Here is a 21375-nt window from a genome sequence, read left to right as displayed (position 1 = left end):
GTGAATCTGGCCCAATGTTTTTTAGCGTCTACGAGAATAAGGAGGGGTATTGCCTGCAGCAGTGAGGGAAGTGGCAATGTAGCTGGGGCAGATGGAACTGGGAGCATGATTCACAGCCGTAGAAGTGGGAGGTAAAGTGAAGGGGGCGATGACAGCCTTCATAATTAATTAGATACACACTGCTATAGAAGAAAAACTAACCTATGCACAGATAGAGGCATAAACACACCCAGGTGCAGCAACTTGCATACAAATTTTTATGCAAAAATGCACACACACAGATACATGTTCAATGAGGGAGACGCACAAACACACATAAAAAAATATGCTGCTGCATATAGCGATTTTGTTTGTGCAGGTGGGAACATCAAGCAATGATGGATAGGAGTGCATGGACAACAACAATGGTAAAAAATATTGGGAAATATAAAGTGCTATGGTGCTACCATCTATCGCAGTGCCATAGTGCTTTTTTGGGGCAGGCTGGACAATAAAGTAACCATGACAAGGAGATTTACGAAATGTGAATGCAAGCCAAGTCCTTATCATACAAAAAGCACGAGCTTCACTGCCGCAACCACCTAGACAATGGAGGGGGGGCGTGCCATTGCGGTCTGCCCATTAACTAGATTCTCAGACTCGGTGGTGAATGTTTGGAACAATTTGCTGATTTGAAAGCTCACTTTTCATAGGCCTATTCAATCTATTGATTCCTTGGGTCTGATTACCCATACATATTGAAGGAAACATTGAAAATGATTTGTAGGAAATTAACCTTCAATTGTTACACCACAAGACCCCACAATCTCAAAAGGCGATTGACATTTCTCATGGTCATGCAGTGGCTATAGATTCAAGGACAGAAGTGCCACTGCAAGGGGTGTTGTATCTGGAAAACAAGGTATGGCACAATCTTACAGCACCACCAGTGTGTGACAACAAAGGACTTCATTTTGTGGATGGGTGAATTAAATGTCCTATTCACATGGAAGACCAAACATAGATTATAAAACAACACCTAAAACAAGACTGTCTCCTCTATGCAAGCAATTTTTATTGTCTCCCTTGTCGGCTCTTCATCAAACTATTTTCATCAAAAACAAGGAACCAATCCCAAAAAAAATTAAAAACCTAATACGCACACAATTCACAAATATCCGTTTCAGAATGAGCTTCTGCCTATCTCGTGGAAAGAAATACACAGTTCACTCACCCCTTAAACATATTAAAATACTATAACAAAATGAAATAGAACTATATATTAGAATCTGTAAGCATTCTGCATGGAGCTACTTATAGACCCCCCAGGATATAGCGGCATGGATTGGCAAATTTAGCGGCACAAAAATGGAAATTTAGCGGCATTTTATTTTGGGGTTTTTTCGACAACAAACACAGATATCTTACTGTTTGAGTTTTTTTGCAACATGGAGCTATGTACATTTTGTTTATTTACAATTCAGCCCATTCCTTTTGGTTAAAAGGCCTGTTAATCTTGGCCATGTACGTTCAGTTCTTATGAGCACTCCAAATCTAGACCAGTATTGTGCTGCTGGTTATAATTTAAAAACAATAATGCCCGGATCGATTGCTCTGAAAGGGACCGTCGTCTGGATGAGAGAATAATTTTGTAGATGCTGTTGCTCCTTTCAGCATCTGCAGAACTGGTCACAGTCCTTGTACACAGCTGCAAGTTGGGAAAGAGCTGGAATGCGGTCAGCCAGCCCATGCCAAAAGAAGTCCGTGTCAATAACTCCAGAAACAGATGCCTGCTCTGCTTCAGGGCCTATATTTTCAAAGTAGAGGCGAAGCTCCTGATAGGGAACTTCGCTCAAACCAGGGATGGCTGAATAGGCACTCTTCTCATTAGGCAGGATGCAGAGTCGCGCAGGTTTGAAAAGGTGCACTTTTTTTTATGAATTGTATGCCTGGCTGGGCCTCCCCCATGTATTTGCCCACCTTTTCTAGTGATAAGCGTGGCTCAAATCCACCCGAGTGACTTACCGCACTCACCTATAGTCACTATATAGGAAGTCAGCCGGACAGTGGAGAAGAATAAACAAAAGTCTTTATTAGGCCAAACAACACTCATATGAGGGGCCCTGTCCGACCTCACTCCTAGGAGTGCGAACGAGAGGACTGACTCTCTGCATCACAGCAATACATTATAATGCAATACAGTTAGTAAGGGTACGCCCCTTGTGGAAAATCACCGAAACCCGGACCAGTGAACAATGCCATCATACAGCAGGCATCTGCACCCGCAAAGGATACATTGCTATCTCTACTCAAGGCCATGGAGCTAGGCTTCGGCGTCTCTGGGCATGAGAACATTACTGATAAAGAGACTTGTTAGTTTCGGCCACAGCAAGCCGAGAAACGAAAACTGCTGTCTTAGTGAATTTCTGTATTCCTGCGGGAGGGGCATATGAGCGAGCAGGGCCCGCAGGCACAGAGAGATACACAAAATGGTGGCACACAGGCTAAGCTAAGGAACTAATATGGTCACACGTACATTTGAATAGGAGTACAGGAGCAAGTAAAATAATTCAGCATAGGTGCATATACGAACTTCATCAGTTAGACATATGATGCTAACTCACACATCATCAATGGGTAATCGGGGTATCGAAAAGTGAATTCTATCAGACCCTCCTTTTAGCATCATTGGCTAACTATGGCCTCATTTATTTGCCAAAAGGTAGTGTCGACATCCATTCTAGGGGCAGGACATTTCTACACCTTTCTTTTACTTTCTTTAGTCTAGAACATCCTCTGCAATAAACATCAACCAACTCGCATCAGCAGGAATTTCAGTAATCATAGAAGTTGTGTATTGACCAGGTAACTTCTTTTTCGGGCGTAAATTCGTAGCACACATAGAGCAACATGGAGGGAGGCAATATACGCAAAGGCAGCAAGTCAGTATTACACTCACCACACCAACCAAACCCATCAATATTTTCCAACCCCAGGAAGAAAAGGCACCCCAGAGCCATCCCTGTAAGGACCATGTCCCATTATCCTGATGCAGTTCAGTCGCTAATCTATGTAATTTCTGTACTGCCAAGTTAACAGTCGGAGCTGAGTCAGGGATATACACACAACAAGATGTCCCGATGACGCGACAGGCCTCGCCCCTATCGGCCAGTATGACGTCAAGCACCATCCTGTTCTGGATCATAAATAATCTCACAGCCTGGATCTCGACAGATATGTTAGTCGTAATGTCAGCTTCAGTGAGAACTACTTTTTCCATTACCCTGGACAGTCGCCGAATAGCCCTGCTGTTAAATATCGGACCCCAGAAAGGTAGCAAACCCTTAGAAAAATCAGTCCATTGTTGGTACGAGGTGTCCGTCTGATCAACGTCATCTACCTGAAGCTCCCTCCTTTTGCGCTGCTCTTGTGGACTGGGGAATAGACGATGAGTTTTGTGGTAATCAGAAGGAGCCACATATACAGGAGGAATCATGTAGGCTAGGTAACACACCCCACCCCAACCCTCGGGCAACCATAAGTATCCATTATCTCCACACACGAAATAGATGCTGGGTGGGGCAATCAAAGAGGGGCTGAGAGGCAAACGTATTGATGCAGTCACATTACAGGAGCTATTACCAACTTTGATGGGACCCCTTCCCTTTATACAGAAAAATGGAGAAGGACCCACCACAGCCAGGGGTATCAGAGACCTGGCACTGTTGTTACCCTTCGGGGGGTGTCTGTAGGACAGAGAAGCATTCAAGTTCAGGAAACTTTCCCTAAGTTTGTCAGTATCATTTGGTGTCAGAAACCGGCCCAACTTTTTCTCACACGTCTCTATAAAGGTCTGGTCAAAACGTCCGTCAGTGTATATTCGTCCAAGGGAAGATGGAGGCAGAGGGCGTACTCGCATTGTCATTGTCCACCCCCTATTCTGCAGTCGAGGAGTCAGGGAATCTGGCTGCTGAAAATATTTAACAAGACCTATAAGAGTATACCACCCCACACAACTATTCACAGGCATCAAAGGGAGTGCTAGAAACCTATCTTTCTTATAGGCAGCAGAAGGGAGAAGCCCACAAACCCAACAATCTGTCAAATTGGTGGTGGCATGTGCATGGTGCAAGGTCTTAATAAAAACATTTTCTTTGTAACCCTTTCTCAACATTCTTTCACCATAATCTACAGTAATCATATTTTCAGGAATGGCAGTGGGTGTGGGTGCAAACACGTGAACGGGGTAAGCTTTATCCAGAAAAAACAATATTCCAAGAGTCACTATAAAAGCAATTAGAACAATGATGATAACCACAATTTTTCCTTTTCGGGGAAGGGCCAACCAGGGAGAATCAGGCACAGGTCTCGGAGGAGCCGCAAAGGGCTGCTCCTCATCAGGGACGGGGCGACCAAAGGGATACATTTTCAAAAGCGTCCAAAATATATCAAAATAAAGAAAAAAGGAAAAAATCACTTCTACTAAAAAAATAGTCCCAGACAATCCTCGACCGGCCAGAGGGGTTCTTCAACCCTTTAAAAAGGGATCTTCTCCCTGTGTCCTTCAAAGCCTCACAGGCAGGCTTTTACCGTCCATACCCTATTCCAACGCCGCTTTTAACAAATGGAAACAGAGGAGCACTTAATCCGGGCCCGCACCACTCTATAGTCTCATAAAACGCAATCTTCGGCTAAACACCAGGGCTCTTACAAGTCCATCCCTACCACTAAATCTTCGTATTCAGAAAATGCACTAAGCCCTTCTTCCAGTGTTTAGTCAATCATATCTGATACTGTTACTTATTTTCTTCGGGGCCGCAGATTGTATCGAGTGCTCCCTGGCACTTCGGGGTCAGTAAACAAAGCAGGTGTATCTGTGGCAGATGCTGGACTCTCTGGTGTCTCTTCACTAGTAGCAACAGGAGTAGTAGAGCTCACTGAATTCTCTATTCCGCTTCGCTCTTCTCCAATCAGTGAAGCATCCGAGAAAGGAGCATACCTTGGTATATTCTCATGCTCTTCGTCAGCGATGCCGTCCTTTACCCACTGGTCATAGGGCAACGGGAGCGGGGACCCTCTTCACATGTGAGGCGTGGGTCCACGCCTTCCTTCCTTCCACCCGAAGCGCCGTACGCGTGGTGAGGAGCACCTGACGCGGCTCTGACCACCTTGGCTCCAGACAGGACTTCCGCTGATATCTTCGGACGACGACCCAGTCCCCTGGGTTGATGGAGTGTCCTGGCCCCTCCGGCAACGGCTTCAGAGTGTCTGCTACCTGCTGATGAATAGACGAAGATCTTTAGTCAAAGCATACAGATAGTCTATCAACAAAGGATATGGTACTTCTGAAAAACACTTAGGCCTGGGCACTCCCCAGATATTGGCCGGGCGGCCGAATACCACTTCATGGGGGGAGACGCCCGTTTTCGAATTCACTGTTACTCTCGTTGAAAGCAAGGCTAAGGGAAGGGCATCTGGCCAACGGAGACCTGTACTCTCACATATTTTGGCCATTTTTAATTTGAGCGTGCCGTTAAACCGCTCCACAAGTCCTGCTGCCTGAGGGTGTAAGGCTGAATAAAATTTTTGGCCCTTTTTTTATGTAAGCCTTTACATATTTGCTTGACTAGTTCTGCATTAAAGGACATGCCATTATCACTCCAGATCACCCTAGGTAATCCAAAGCGAGAAAAATACTCCTTTATCAACATTTTTGCAGTAGAAATGGCCGTGCAATCTTTCGTTGGATACGCCTCCACCCACCTACTAAAGGCGCATACGACTACAAGGACGTACTTTAAGTTGTTGACCCTTTCCATTTCGATGTAATCCATCTGAATCACCTCAAAAGGGAAAGAAGGAGGTGCAAAGTTTCCAGTTGGGACAGGGGTACCCTTTCCCGGATTATGCCTCAAACCCACCATGCACTGTCGAACCAAGTGAGTGGCCACTTTAGAGATATTCTTATTGCTCCACACTGGGTCTAACAATTTACAAATCCCATTTGCACTAACATGTGCAGGCCCATGCGCCATCGTCACTACTGGAAGAACATATGCATTCGGGAGTAACCATCGTCTCTTATCGGTCACATCTATCCAACATTCATCCGCATCCAATCGTCCCTGCCCATCCTTCCATGCCCTCAATTCATCTTCTGTCGCTTTTCCCTGTATATTCTTTACACTCTGTACAGTGTCTGAGAACATATGAACATCTGGGACCCATCTAGCTGGTCCTGCCACAAACATTTGTGGTAATTTTTCCCGAGCAGTCTCTTTTGCTGTTTCGTCGGCGAAGGCATTGCCTCGCCCTACATCATCCACTATTGTCTTGTGTGCGCTACACTTTATCACAGCCAATCTTTTGGGTAGTGTCAGTGCCGCTAGCAGTCGTAATATCAGTGGGCCATGTTGTATGCGTTGTCCATGAGAAGTCAGAAATCCCCGTTCTGCCCAAAGTCGCCCATAATTATGAGCCACGCCAAAGGCGTATTGGCTGTCAGTATAAATGTTCACATCCAACCCCTCACTCAATTCACATGCCCTCAGTAAAGCTATATTCTCAGCAGCTTGGGCCGAATTGTAAGGTATCCTAGAGGTCTCCACTACCGTCTGTAATGTCGTTATTGCATACGCTGCTGTCGATGTACCATCTGGTAATTTAAAACAAGACCCATCCACATACAACTCCCCATCTGGTTCGTCCAAAGGCCTGTCTGTCAGATCCACCCTCCCCTTTGTCTCCTCTTCTGTTCTAAACAGACAGTCATGTATATCATCGTCCTTTGTATCTGCGGGGATAGGTAACAGTGTGGCAGGATTCAATGTAGCACACCTTTTGATCGGAACATGGGGTGCAAAAAGAGTCATCTCATAACCCATAAGACGAGCACTAGTTAAGTGCTGCGTCTGTGTTCTGTTCAACAAAATGTACACAGCATGCGGTACCATGACTGTGAGGTCTGATCCCAATACGAGCCCTGCCGATTGTCTTATGGAGACCGCAGCAGCCGCCGTGGCTCTCAGACAACTCGGCAGCGCTCTCGCCACATTGTCAAGCATTGCAGAAAAATAAGCGCAGGGTCTCTGTTTCCCCCCCGTAACACTGAGTTAAAACAGACAACGAGCAACCTTCCGCCTCATGTACGTAAAGAACAAAAGGCTTCTGGTAATCAGGTGTTCCAAGAACAGGCGCAGAACATAAAGCCGTTTTTAGTGACTCAAACGCTTCTTGACATGCGGGGGTCCAGGGTAGGGGTTCGTGCACTTCTTTGGTAGTCAGATACAATAGGGGTTTTGTTAGTAACGCATAGTTAGGTATCCACTGGCGACAGTACGATGTTATGCCCAAAAATGCGCGCACCTCTCGCTGCGTGTTAGGTACCTTCATGTTATTGATAGCTTTTATGCGCTCTGGCGTCAATCTCCTCCCCACTTTCGAAAGGAGGTGACCGAGGTAGGTTACCTCTGTTCGACAATATTGAAACTTTGGAAGGGACACTTTATGCCCCCTTTTGGCCAAATGGTGCAGTAATTTCACAGTAGCATCCCGACAACCCTGCTCGTCGTCCGACGCTATCAGGATATCATCCACATACTGCAACATGACGTTGCCAGGTGGAAGTTCCAGTTCATCCAATTGTGCCTTTAGAGCCTGACTATTTATGCTCGGACTTTCAGTGTACCCCTGGGGAATTCTCTTAAAGCGGAAGCTTCGGCCAGCCAATGAGAATCCGAAGAGATAACGGCTTTCTTCATGTACTGGAATACTGAAGAAAGCATTTTTCAAATCCAGGACAGAGAAATATTTAGCAGAGGGGGGAATCATTGTGAATATTGTAGTGATGTCCGAGACCACCGGGTACTGTGGCTCCACTACTCTATTTACGTGGCGTAAATCAATCACAAACCTATAGACATCAGGAGTATTAGTTGCTTCAGGTGACCGTCTTTTAAGGATAGGTAAAATAGGGCTGTTACATATGTTCGAATCAGTCTCTTCCACTACACCAGACCGTATTAAATCTTGTATTATTTGTAACAGGGCCTTCTCTCCCTCCCTAGGAATCCTGTACTGTGGAACCCTGGGTAATTTTGCCCCCACCTTCACTCTTATGGTCACTGGGGCAATATCCATTTTACCTACATCTGTATCATTGACAGCCCACAAGCCGTCGGGTATGCCTTGAAATTCAGGTGGTAATGGGTCATCTTTTGAAAAACACTGTAATGGGCGGGCAACATTCGGGCCCAAAGTAAGGTACACGCCATCTGGGGAACAATAGATGGTGGCGTGCAACCTTTTCAATAGATCTAAGCCCAGCACATTTTCTCCACAATTCGATGTCAATAGGAACGGTGAATCAACAGTGAAAGGGCCAATCGTCAACATGAGAGGTTTAGAAATGGGGCTAATCACCGGGGTACCTGCGAAACCCACAGAGATTTTATTCTTGCCAGACAGAGCCGCCCCTGGGACCCGAGAATGAGCCACTGAACTTTTCATCGCACCCGTATCCACTAGAAATTTTTGTTGAGACCCCAATAAGTCTGCCTCGACGTAGGGTCCCCTCTGATCAACTTCCACAGGTACTGGTCCCATGCTCTGTCCTACGCTGTCCTAGTTGTGGGAGAACCCTGTCAAATCGTCCACTGAGTAATCATAGTTATAGTACTGACCACCGCCCCTCTGCAACTGTTGTCTGTCTGCACCATTGTCAAAGTAATTTCCTCCCGGTCTCCCACCTCCTTCCGACCTTGCAGCCTGTCTCCCAAAATCACCACTACCTCTTCCTCGTCCTCGTCCTGGACCAGCGTTCGACTGAAGCAGTGGGCAATCCCTCCACCAATGCCCCTCCTGCTTACACTTCGCGCACTGATTCGGTCCCAGCCTTTCCCTACTCTCACCTCTCCCAAAGCCGCCCCCACGACTCGGCGCTGCACCCCTTCCTCTACCTCTAGCCACTTGCTGCAACAAAACTCTTGTCTTTAGATCCTTAGCTTTCTTTTCCTGCTTGTCCTTACTCTCATTTTCTCTGTGCTCATAATACTGCGCCATACTGAGGATACCGGAAGGAGAGGACGTTGTCCACGTGCTCTCCGACGCTTGCAATCTCGCTGAAATTTCGGGCAATAGGTTTGTGACAAACCTATTAACAAAAAGCTGCTGCCCTCCATCCTGTGACACATCTTGCCCACTAAAGTCTATGAATGTTTCTTCAAACCTTGTAAAGAAGTCCGAAACTGCCTCATCCTTTTTCTGCTTACAAGCCGTCAACTTGTCCCAATCTACCTTTTTCGGGGGAATGAGAGAATGCATGTATTTTATTATGCGTCCTGGTAAGGCTAAAATCTCAGCTTTCGGCTTCTCCCCTGGCTTACGTTCCTTATCCCAATCCTGCAACTCCTGCCACGTACCTCCTAACTCTTCGGCATGGTCAGTACCTTTCACTTGCCGCCACACATCAACTGGGACCAAAAGCCCGAAAAACAACTCCACATCAGCCAACGTCATTACAGTGGAAGACGCAGCTTCTGTTAGCTCTTTGTAGTAGGCAGTCGGGTTCTTTCTAGAATCTGGTAGCTGAGCCTTCAATGATGTTACCTCACTTCTCTTCCATGGCGTATACACCCATTGCTCCTGGAAATGCGCATCTATCCTGTTCCTGGTAACAGCCCTCGTTATTGGATCTACCAACTCGGGGATCTCGGGATGAAAAATAGGGTGCACCTCGCGCATTGGATGTAAACCTGGAAAATGGGGCGTGCCTGCAGAGGGCAATTCATTTCTGTATTGTAATAGGGCACGTAAACTACTCATCACCTCTTTCACCCCGGTATTTGTTCTATAGGCTCCGGCCTGTATGTCTCGTAAAACCGCTGGAGCCACACCTCCATACCCCTGTTCCCATAGCGGTATCAGTACATTTGACATATGCCACAAAGCGTGCTGTTGCATCAAGGGCTCAAAATCCTTCATAGTGGACCAAATGTCCTCAAACGAATAAATATTATTCCTGGCCCACTGACATGCCTGATTAGCCACCATACTCTTCTCATCTAAACCAACTGTAGAACGCGTAAGCAACTTCCGTACCTGCGAGAGTAATCCGCTACCTGCGCCTCGACTCGGCGTTAGCATCTCCTGACTGGGGGTGGTACTAGCTGAAACAGTAGGGAGTGCTAAAGAAAATTGGGAGGGTGCAGGTGAAGTGGTCTGGTGTAAAGAAACAAGGGGTGTCGAGGGCGAGGATTGTTGGGGGGCACTTGCTGAAAGACCCGGAACTCCACTACTGGGGGCCGGAACTGGCAAGGAGGGGTACAAGGGCTGTGGGGCATAAGGGGGAGGGGGTCGGGTATTCAAAATGTCTTCCATCTCATCTGGGTCGTCCTCTCGCACTACATAACTTTTATTTTCTTTCAACCTACAAAGTCTATCTGAGCGCTCCATGCGTAGCGCATTCTCATTTCCAACCTGTTCTCTCGCCTTCTGCGCCATAGTTTGAGTGGAATTTTTATAAGCCTCCTTCTCGTCTCTCAACTTGCGTTTTCTGGCCTCTTTCTGCCACACTCGCAAAGAATCAAACATACTCTGACGGCTACGCCTAGCAAACAATTTGTCTTGCAAATAATCCAATTTAGCTTCATCAAAAGAACCTGTTAAAGGCCATTGTAAATCCACATTATCAGCAGTGTACCAAACAAAAGCGGGACCAATCCATGCTTGACATACATATCAAAGCTTGGAGTGCCTTCAGGGGGTGCAGGCTGGCTCTCGGCCAGTCTAGTATCTGAGGGTCAACAACAACATCCAAAACATCGTAATTTACTAAAACACGGCATCGTCACTTCGGTGTGAAAGAAACACTTCTCCACAGACTGCGTTACCTTGAGTCGCTAGCTCGAGCTCGTTCATACACACATATAGACATACATTAGGAAACCACACACGCATGTATACAATACCTCCAAACTCGTGTTACCAAATGGGACAAGGCCCGCCGACCAAGTCCTGGAGAACCTGGACTCTACCGCAGACCGAACAGTACACTAACTGTTCTGAGGATAGGGAAAAAAATCCGCTCCCCGTGCGGCACTACGGATCACTGCGCACTTTACCACGGGAGACCCAGGACTCACCTCCACTGAACCACCACTCTAGGAGTTCAGGGCAAGCACCGGAGTCCACCCGCGATGAGCCACGCCTTCACCACAGTACCACCCGGTCGGATCACTACAAACAATACCTCTAGATATTTCCCCAACCTCGTCAAATCTGTCAGAGCACTTACTCGTACTCTGAGTTCCCCGGAGCACACTAGCCCCAGGAGCACACCGGCTCCTCAAACCACTGGAGACACCCTAGTCTCCCGGAACACTCCTGTTCCTGAAACAATCACAGGTGGACCACTCACCTTCCGTAGGCGTCACCGACCTCTACCGTTCTCCACCTCCGGCTGCCAGGACCAACACGGTCAGCTTTAAGTTCCGCCTTCTGGACCCCGGCGTAAGATCCGAACCGGGACCTCTCCCAATCAGCAGGGTGGGGCAGCGCTGCGAGAACCAAGCTCGGCATCAGATGGGTACCCGGGCCCACCGTGCCGACCAGCGGGTCCCCGGTCTTCTGCTACCCACTTACGGGTGAGAAAGATCCTTATCGCGGGGTCCCTATTCGGGCGCCATCTGATAAGCGTGGCTCAAATCCACCCGAGTGACTTACCGCACTCACCTATAGTCACTATATAGGAAGTCAGCCGGACAGTGGAGAAGAATAAACAAAAGTCTTTATTAGGCCAAACAACACTCATGTGAGAGGGCCCTGTCCGACCTCACTCCTAGGAGTGCGAACGAGAGGACTGACTCTCTGCATCACAGCAATACATTATAATGCAATACAGTTAGTAAGGGTACGCCCCTTGTGGAAAATCACCGAAACCCGGACCAGTGAACAATGCCATCATACAGCAGGCATCTGCACCTGCAAAGGATACATCGCTATCTCTACTCATGGCCATGGAGCTAGGCTTCGGCGTCTCTGGGCATGAGAACATTACTGATAAAGAGACTTGTTAGTTTCGGCCACAGCAAGCCGAGAAACGAAAACTGCTGTCTTAGTGAATTTCTGTATTCCTGCGGGAGGGGCATATGAGCGAGCAGGGCCCGCAGGCACAGAGAGATACACAAAATGGTGGCACACAGGCTAAGCTAAGGAACTAATATGGTCACACGTACATGTGAATAGGAGTACAGGAGCAAGTAAAATAATTCAGCATAGGTGCATATACGAACTTCATCAGTTAGCCATATGATGCTAACTCACACATCATCAATGGGTAATTGGGGTAACGAAAAGTGAATTCTATCACTAGTGAATGTTCAAAAGCTTTATTAAGCTGGGCTGTTATCTTTTTTTTTTTCTGTGCCAGACTTAATTTTGCCCCTGCAGTGGTCTGTAGAAAAGGTTGTAGTGACTTCACAGTCAGGACTGAATTGTTGGTTAGGTTCATGTGGAGGTCCTCCAAATAATCATATACCTTCATGGTCACTGGTGTCTGACTCTGGAATAACTCCATCAGGTTTAAAATGCTTTGGCATTTTTCTGCAGAATGTCCAATTGGACTTTAATGCACTCCCTTTGGTCGCTGTTCAAAATCTTCTGTAGATTTTCAAGGGAATCTGGGGGAGACTCACTGAGTTGCATCTCAGACTCCACAAACCCAGCATAGGCCTCAAAGTGCTTGCAGCGCTACTGGACAGCGGCAAACCAAGAATTCCAGCGGGTACTGCAAGGGTCAGGTGCCACCCGTGCTTTCATCCCATGGTTCTCAGCAAGATGGTGCAGGTACCTTCTGTTTCTGCTACCGGCCATGTAAAAGATGCAGGAGAAGTACAGAAGGAAAGCATTTAGCTCCACAAAAGGCTTCCTAAATGACTCTCCAACAAGATTCATTATGTGTGCCAAGCAGGTGATGTGTATGGAGTTTGTATACAGGTTCCTCAACACTGTGTTGTATGCCTTGAGCATGTATGCTGCGTTGTCAGTGTTAAAAGAAATAATGTTCTGGAAGTCTATGCTGTACTCTGTGAGCACCTTTACAACAGCTTGCGCTACAGTCCCATGGTTGCACTGTGATAGGAAGACTGTGTCCACCATGTGGGTATGGATCTGACGGGCACCCTGCGGAGAGACTACTGCAACTAGCACATTCAAAACACACCACCCTTCGACATCTGGTGTTTCATCAAAGATAACACTGATCTTCTGATCTTTCAATAGGTCTTTCAGCTCGTTCTTGGCACTTATATATCTCCCTGGGAGATAACGTTCTTGCAGCTGATGACTCCCAGGTATCGCTCCACCATTCCGTACACGCTCGTGTAGGAACTTGCGCAACACAGGGTGGTCGGTTTTGCTCAGCGGAATGTTAACCCACTCACTTATTTCATGGTTTGCGGCACCGGCAGCTGTACTCTTTGTGAATAGCGAGTTCACCGTCATCTGATGTGCATGTTTGGGCGAAGATTGAAGGTCAGGATCATCTGAACAGCGCTTAAAGTGTTTTTGGGACCGCACATGCATATCCACAGTGCGTTTCCGGATGTGGTCCACCGCCACATTGCACACACTGCAAAACAGTACCCCACCGTCAGCGTGCATCATGGTGCTGTAGTCTCTGGCCCGATCTGCTGCGGTTATCTGGGTGGGCAGATGTGATCTGTGCTTCACACCCTTCGCAGGCTGCAGAAACATCTCCATTCTGCTGTTGTTGTGGTGTCTTGTTGCTCCCTTGGAATACAGAAGATCTCGCTGTTGTTGGGCAGTCAGTTAACTCACCTACAAAGATAGTTGGTATTACTAAATGCATCTCAAAGGGGGGGAAAGGCAATTGTTGAATAGGAAGTTCAGAAAGCGCCGGTGCTCAGTGATAAAAAATGCATGCAACCCCGAAGCACAAGTAAAGTGACAAACTTGTAGGGCCATAACTGCAATGGTAAATGCCAGTCCCCAAACGGCGTTGAGCAAACAGACAGTGTGAAAAACGCATGGGCAGCCGCCTACAAATATATTTGGCGTTAGCTGTGTTTCAAAGGGGGAAAAAGTCATTGCAATTGTTGAAAAAGTCCAAGTAAGTGCCTGAAAATTAAAAAAAAAATCACATGCCAAAGGTTGCATGGGTGGTGAAAAATGGACCAAAAAGTGCCCTCTGATAGAAAAACAGCTGGCATCTGCAGAGGTCGTACCCTCTGACTTCGGAGATCATAATCCCATTAAGATATCGATACACACTGCCCACAGGCCGACTTTTCAGACCGAATGTGGGGCCTCAAATCTAACATTGTCAACCGATAATTTAAGATTATGCTGGAGGGGGACTGATAACTCTGAAATGTTTAGGGAATTGGCAGGGGACAAAATGTCTAATTATTTCTTGCCTTTCATTAGACCTACCCACGGCACAGATAGTTGGAGATTTTGGGAAGATCTGTCAGACGATTAAAATCCTCCTCTCCAAACCCCGTCCCGAAGTGGCACCTAACCCGAGATGGTTCAACCACGATTGCTCACAAGCAAATAAGAATATACGTAGGGCCCTTTCAGCCATCCCGAGGTATATAACAGAAGTTAAACTGGCCATAAAGAATTATTCTAAGGCAATTAATGACAGGAAGAAGGATCTCCTGATTGAACATTGGGATAAATTGTCTGAGGATGCTAGCCAGAAAAAGGGAAACATTTTTTGGGCCGCAGTTAGGGAGGTCCATTCTATGGACCAGTCCTTGACGCCTATTAGCTTTAATATTGCCACCCCATCCACTTGCGAGGTAACTTTCACCCCAGGCAGCCTGGGTCCCATAGATATAAGCATTTCAGAAGTTGTGGAAGCCATTAACCAGAATTTAGGCAATAAGGCACCGGGCCCAGATGGGCTCCCCATCGATTTATTTAAGTGGAAACCGGCTTTCTGGGCCCCTTTGCTTTTGAACGTTTTTAATAATTTAACTTTGACAAAAATACCCGAGACCTGGGCCAGAAGTATAATAGTCCCGATTTTTAAGAAGGGAGCTAGATAGCTTCCATGCAATTATAGACCCATCTCTCTAATAGATAATACCCTTCAAATTTTAGGAAGAGTCCTGTATAACAAAATTGTAGGATGGACTGAAGAAAATGCTATTTTGGACCCATGCCAGCTGGGGTTCAGGGGTAAGGTGGGAACTATCGAACAATGCCTTAATTTACACTTAATTGTCGGAAAATATACCATTGCTAGGAGGACCCCCATCTATATGGCTTTTATGGATTTGTCCACAGCTTTTGATCTAGTGAATAGGTCAAAGCTGTGGGCTATCCTTTTGGCAGGTGGGTTGGATGAAACCTTGGTTAATTTTCTAGTACACCTACACCGAGACCTCCAGGATCAAGTAAGGATCTGGATGGGAGGGGAGGTTTTGGGGATATTGGCAGTGGCATCAGACAAGGATGCGTGTTGGCTCCCCTGCTTTTTATTTTATATATCAATGGGTTGAACACCTCACTGAAAATGGCTACTCAAGATGTCCTGTATGTTAATAAAGAGCCCATCCCTGTACTTCTTTACGCAGACGATGCGGTTCTCATTGGCCGCACTCGTAACTCTTTGTGTCTTCTTGTTCAAAATTTAAATAATTATATGAAAGAGCTAGACCTTCGGGTAAATTTAAAAAAATCTTTTCTGATGAGCAGTGGCCCAGGCAAGCGATAAATACGATTGATTACAATAGACGGTCAAATACTGACTTCGGTCAGATCATTTGTTTACTTAGGGTTGACCTTTACTGCGAACGGCTCCTGGAGTGAGCATTTAGCTCACGCCAGGAGCAAGTTCTCAAAGGCCACCAATCAATTTTAAGTTTACCCCGTCCTAAGACCACGAGTGGTCTTTTAGCAGTACAGAAAATATATAAACTTCAATGCACCCCGGTAGCCACATACGGCGCTGAGATTTGGGGAACTGTCAATTGCTCAGCAATGCAGCAAGAAGAAAATAGGTTCTGCAGGAAATTATTAAGCACCCCAATCTCAACCCCCTAATATATATATGTCACCAGGAGCTCCATATCAATTTTATAACTGATTTTATTTGGGCACGACCGGCACTTATGTGGGTATAGGTGTGGAAGAATGAAGCGGCACTCTTGACACAGCAGATTATTAAGGATTGTTTATATTGCGATAAAGGCTTAGAAATCCCATGGCTAAGCAGCGTTCTAGCCAGTTTGCATAGCATAAACAAAGTGTCTTCCTGGATCCCACATCAGCAGAATCGGTCCCTAAAAAGGAACTACGGACCGCTCTGTATTCCCTATACAATAACGAGCGGGAAGTGGTGGAGTCCAGGAAAACATTAGTGCAAAATTACATGGCTATAGAACAGTATTGCGATCCACTTCGTATGTATTTGACCTTGCCAATGAGCCGATGGGAAAGGAGCCTTTTGTTACGACAGGGGCACAATCTGATTTGCACTCTGTTTCCCACTGGGCTATAGCCAAAATTTTAATCAAAATTTGTGCCCTTGTGACGGGAGGAGTGAGCAAACCGCTATGCACTTTATATTTTTCTGTAAATACTATCTTAAATATTCTAAACAGTTGTTTTATCCTTATTTTATTAAGAGAAGACCAATTACCTTGGAGGCATCATATCGTTGTATACTAGACTTAGACAATGTCGGATTGATTTTCTGCACTGTCACTTTTCTCAAAACTTCAATAAGGGGCGTTTAGGTCTATGATGGTTCCTTGACCATATCTATAATCTGCAAACTGTTTTAATTAATCAATTGTATATATTAATATGACGTTCGTCTTTGCACTAGCCACTTTAGATATATGTACATGACATTTTTATCTTTTTATCAACTAATGTGATGTATTCATATTTTTTTTGCTTTTATGGTTACTATTGTATCAGAATAAAGTTGAATTGAACTGAACTACTGTTCTGCTCTGTAAAGTATATATGGTGAGTTAGAGTGAAGATTATTGGAAGTTATATCAACACAACAGGAAAATCAGAGTTAGTAATTATTTTTTATTTCCACAGGAAACCACAGCGAATATACCAAGGTAATGCTGCTTTGCCTCTTGATGCTCTTGTTAATGTTATAATGTGTGTTGTGAGTGTTATGAAATGTGAGGTGTATACTCTTATTCTTAACATCCATCAGCACCCACATCCGATGGTCAAAGGAATTATCAGTTGGTGAAAGAGCTGCTACAGAAGAAAGAAAGAAGGTTATTACTGAGTGCCTTGGAAGAAATTCGATCAAGTGTGATCTGGTAAAGTTCCATTAAATCACTTTTCCAATTGCTGCAAGGGTGTGTACATTTTAGGAAGTCCTGTGATTTTGAAAACAATGTATTATCCAGTTATTCGGTTTTCCAGACAAGTAACATGTGAAATTCAAAAAAATAAAAAATGATCCAAGCACAGTTAGCACAAATCTACAGACACTAGAGAGTGAATGTGAATGAATCAATTTTATATATGTACATTATATGCATATAAATTCTGTCTGCGCTTTTCACTAGTAAATGTAATTGGTAGGATTGGGGCCAAGTGAGTTGGCCGATGAATAAATAACGGAGAACTTCACAGGACATTATCCTAAGTCAAAACCATAAGGGCTTATTCAAAGTTTAAAAATCAATTAAGTAGACACAAATAGTTAATCAGCTTCAAATCGCACCAGTAATGGATAAAAATAAAGCTAATTGCAAGAGCTCATGACATAACGGAATCAGTTCAAATGAAGTTCAGTAACGAATAAGCATAAACCTACTTAGTTCATAAGCTATGGGACAATTATAAACAAGAGGACACACATGTAGACTGCCTCTGAGAAAAAGAGATAAGTTAGCTGAAAGTCTAACCTGGAGACAACTCTGTTTAAAAGCAAGGAAACTTCTAACTATACAGTTCAACACGCAAAGTATAAAGGAATCTATGCATAGATCAAAAAAGAAAGAAAAATGTCTTGATAAAGTCTCTGGAAAGTCTGGCACACGTCCTGGAAAAGACAAATTTAAAAATTTCAGAGAAGTTAAAAACCAATATACTTGACATGGTGTGAAGTGGTATCATAGGACTGTGTTATCAAAGATACATGAAATAAACCATCAGCATTGTAGAAATTGTGCGACATAAAATAGGATGTTCTAGTCAATCAATCAGGGGAATTGTAAGCGCGCTACTCACCCGTGAGGGTCTCAAGGGGCTGGGGGGTAGTTAGCTCCATTCAGTCAAAGAGCCAGGTCTTGAGTATCTTCCTGAAGATGTTCAGGGAGGGGGTGTGTCTGAGGTCGTGGAGGTATTGGGGTCCAGTGTTGTGGAGGAAATTGTAGGCATGGCGAGTATCTGGAATGTAACTCTTCTCAACTCTTCTCAACGGGTAGCCAGTGGAGGTTATGCAGGTGTTGGGTGATGTGTTCATGTCGAGGGTTGCCAAGGACGAGTCTGACTGCGGTGTTCTTTATGGTCTGGAGTTTGCGGAGCAGAGACTTGTTGATCCCGGAGTAGCCGTTGTTTCCGTAGTCCAGTCTGCTGGATATGAGTGCGTGGGTGACGGTCTTCCTTCAGGGGGAATCGATTTGAAGGTCTTTCAGAGGATGCAGAGGGTGTTGAAACAGCTGAAGGCGACATCGTTGACCTGACAGGTCATGGAGAGGGAGGAATCGAGTACGATGCTGAGGTTTCGAGCGTGGTCCGTGGGGATGGGAAGGCTACCATGGGTGGTGGGCTACCAGGTGTTCTCCCAAGCTTGAGTTGAGCTTCAAGCAGCTGCTGCTCATCCAGGATGTGACATCCCTTATTCCTTCCTAGAAGTTTAGTCTGGTAGTGACAGGGTCCTTGGTGAGAGAGAGGATGAATTTGGGTGTCATCTGCGTAGGAAACTATGCTGAGTCTGTGCTGTCTGACGATGGTGGCGATGTAGATCTTAAAAGAGCAGAGGGCTGAGCGACGATCACTGGGGTACTCCGCAGTTGATTTCCGTGGGTTCGGAGAGGAAGGGTGGCAGTCTGATTCTTTCAGTTCTGCTGGTGAGGAAGGAGTGGATCCACTGAGGGCGGTTCCCTGTATGCCAGCGTTGTGGAGTCTGGCGGTGAGTGTGCGGTGGGAGACTGTGTCGAACCCCGCAGAGAGATCAAGCAGGATCAGGGTTGTGGTGTGTCTTTGGCCGACGAGGGTGTGAATGTCGTCTGAGTTGGCAAGTTGAATGGTCTCGGTGCTATGGTTGCTCAGGAATACGGATTGGAAGAGGTCGAGGATGAAGTTGTCTTTGGAAAATGTTGTTATCAGGACTTTAACCACCTTCTTGGTGACTTTCGCCGCGAAGTGGAGGAGGGAGATTTGTTGGTAGTTCTCAAGGTCCATGGGGTCTGCTCAGGCCTTCTTGAGCAGGTGTCTGACTTCTGCGTGTTTCCAGTCACTGGGAAAGATGCCGGTTTTGATGGTGGTGTTGATGGTGCTTCGTATTTCCGGATCAATGACTGTGGTAGATGTGTGGTGGGCAGGGGTCCATGGGGGCCCCTGAGTGGGTGCCTTTCATCATTGAAATGGTGTCTTTGGTGGTGACTGGGCTCCTGGAGGAGATGGTAGGCTGGCTGGTGTTGTAGAGTGGGGTGGTTTCAGAGTTAGGTGTCTAGTCGTTGAAGTGCTCGTAGAGGCCCTTGATTTTAAGATGGAATTAGGATCTGAGCTTGTAGCAGAGATCCTGGGAGTGGGTGATGTCTGTGGTTTCGCTGGTGTGCTTGGTGAATTCCTGGATGACACTGAAGAGTTCCTTGGAGTTGGCGAGGGTCTTGTTTTGGATGAAGGTCTTTTTGGTGGATCTGATGCATTGGTGGTATTCTGTCATGGCTTTCTTGTAGTTGGTGTGATCTTCTGAAATTTTGCTCTTTCTCCAGTTCATCTCGAGACGTCTGCAGGTGCGTCAAGATTCTTGGAGGTTGGTGGTAATTAGGAGGCCTTCCTGTGGCCATGTCTGTGGGGGTTGCCTGTCTGCACAGTTGGAGGTCTATCTGTGGAGATCTTTGGCTGCGAGGTTGGTGTTGGTCGAGTTGGTGGGGGCATCGTAGTTGAGGGTGGAGTTGAGTTGCTAATCAGTGATTTTGCTCCAGTTCTTTCGTGGAGGGCTCAGTGCAGTTTTGGGGGCAGTGGGTTTGTCGATGTGTAAGTTTACATAGTGGTGGTCTGTCCAGGGGGGTTTCGTGGTATGGCAGCAGTGGGGGCTGTTTCCTCTTGTGACAATAGGGTCGAAGATACGTCCTGCCTTGTGGGTGGGCATGGTGACAAGCTGTTTCAGGCCTAAGTTGGTGAGGTTGTCCAGGAGGGTGGAGGAATTGGGGTCGCTGGGGTTGTTGATGTGGAAGTTACGGTCTCCCATGAGTAAGTAGTCCATGGAGGCTATGGCGTGGGGTGTGATGAGGTCAGCGATGTTCGTGGCGAATGAGGCAAAAGGGTTAGGTGTGCTGTAAGCGAGCGTGCCGCGAAGTGTGTTTCTAGGGCTGGTCTGGATCTGGAAGTAGAATTGTTCAGTTGAGGAGAGGGAGTCATTTGTGATGGAGGCGGAGGGGCATAGAGGGCTCTTGTGTGCGATGAGGAGTCCTCCTCCTGGGTGGTTAGGGCGGTCTTTCATCTAGATTTTGTACCCGTCTGGGATGACGTTGGTGATGTCGGGGACAGAGGAGCCGTTGGTCCAGGTTTCTGTAAAGAAAGCAAAGTCTTGTGAGAGGGTTTCGAGGAGGTCCCAGATCTTAACGGCGTGTCTGTGTAGGGAGAGAACATTGAGGAGGATGTACTTGAGGGCTTCAGTGGTATTGGCGTCCAATGTGGGGGTGGTCTCCGTTGGGGTGCGGATGGTGGTGAAGGTCTGGTGGCAGTGACAGCAGGAGGACTGTCCATGGTTGGTTGGTGTTTGGTGCAGACAGCTGGCAGTCGTTGTTCCTTCCGGGCTTGAGCTGAGTCATAGTGGTGGGTGGTCATAGAACCAGGGTTCTAGGTGCTGGATGCGCATGGTTAACGTACAGACGGGTAAACATCTACATCATTAATAGTTAGTTAGTGGACACACTTTACCCTTCAAGCAATAGAATGACTTTGCACACATACACACACAAGAAATAAAAAAATAAAATTAAAAAATAAATATATATGTATGTGTATATATGTATGTGTGTATGTGTATATATGTATGTGTGTATGTGTATACATGTAAGTGTATATGTATGTGTATGTGTATATATGTATGTGTACGTGTATATATGTGTGTGTATGTGTGTGTATATGTATGTGTATATATGTGTATGTGTATATATGTATATATGTATGTGTATATATGTGTATATATAT

The 21375-nt window shown here is 46.0% G+C and overlaps 1 protein-coding gene across 2 annotated transcripts in view; it reads left to right on the top strand.

The window, feature by feature from the left end:
- The window catches only part of LOC147712934 (cytosolic phospholipase A2 gamma-like), a 646694-nt gene that overhangs the window by 126034 nt on the left and 499285 nt on the right, over window positions 1–21375 (top strand). For both annotated transcript variants that reach the window (XM_086920395.1, XM_086920396.1), the window contains exons 3-4: window positions 17068–17090; window positions 17192–17303. In XM_086920395.1, coding sequence (XP_086776521.1) covers window positions 17068–17090; window positions 17192–17303 — 135 coding nt within the window. The remainder of the gene's footprint in view (window positions 1–17067; window positions 17091–17191; window positions 17304–21375) is intronic.

Source organism: Lissotriton vulgaris, chromosome 5, assembly GCF_964263255.1.
Source record: "Lissotriton vulgaris chromosome 5, aLisVul1.2, whole genome shotgun sequence".
In the NCBI taxonomy this organism is placed as follows: Eukaryota; Metazoa; Chordata; class Amphibia; order Caudata; family Salamandridae; genus Lissotriton; species Lissotriton vulgaris.
The sequence above is the reverse complement of the archived record's forward strand: the minus strand, read 5'-3'. Positions and strand labels throughout refer to the sequence as shown.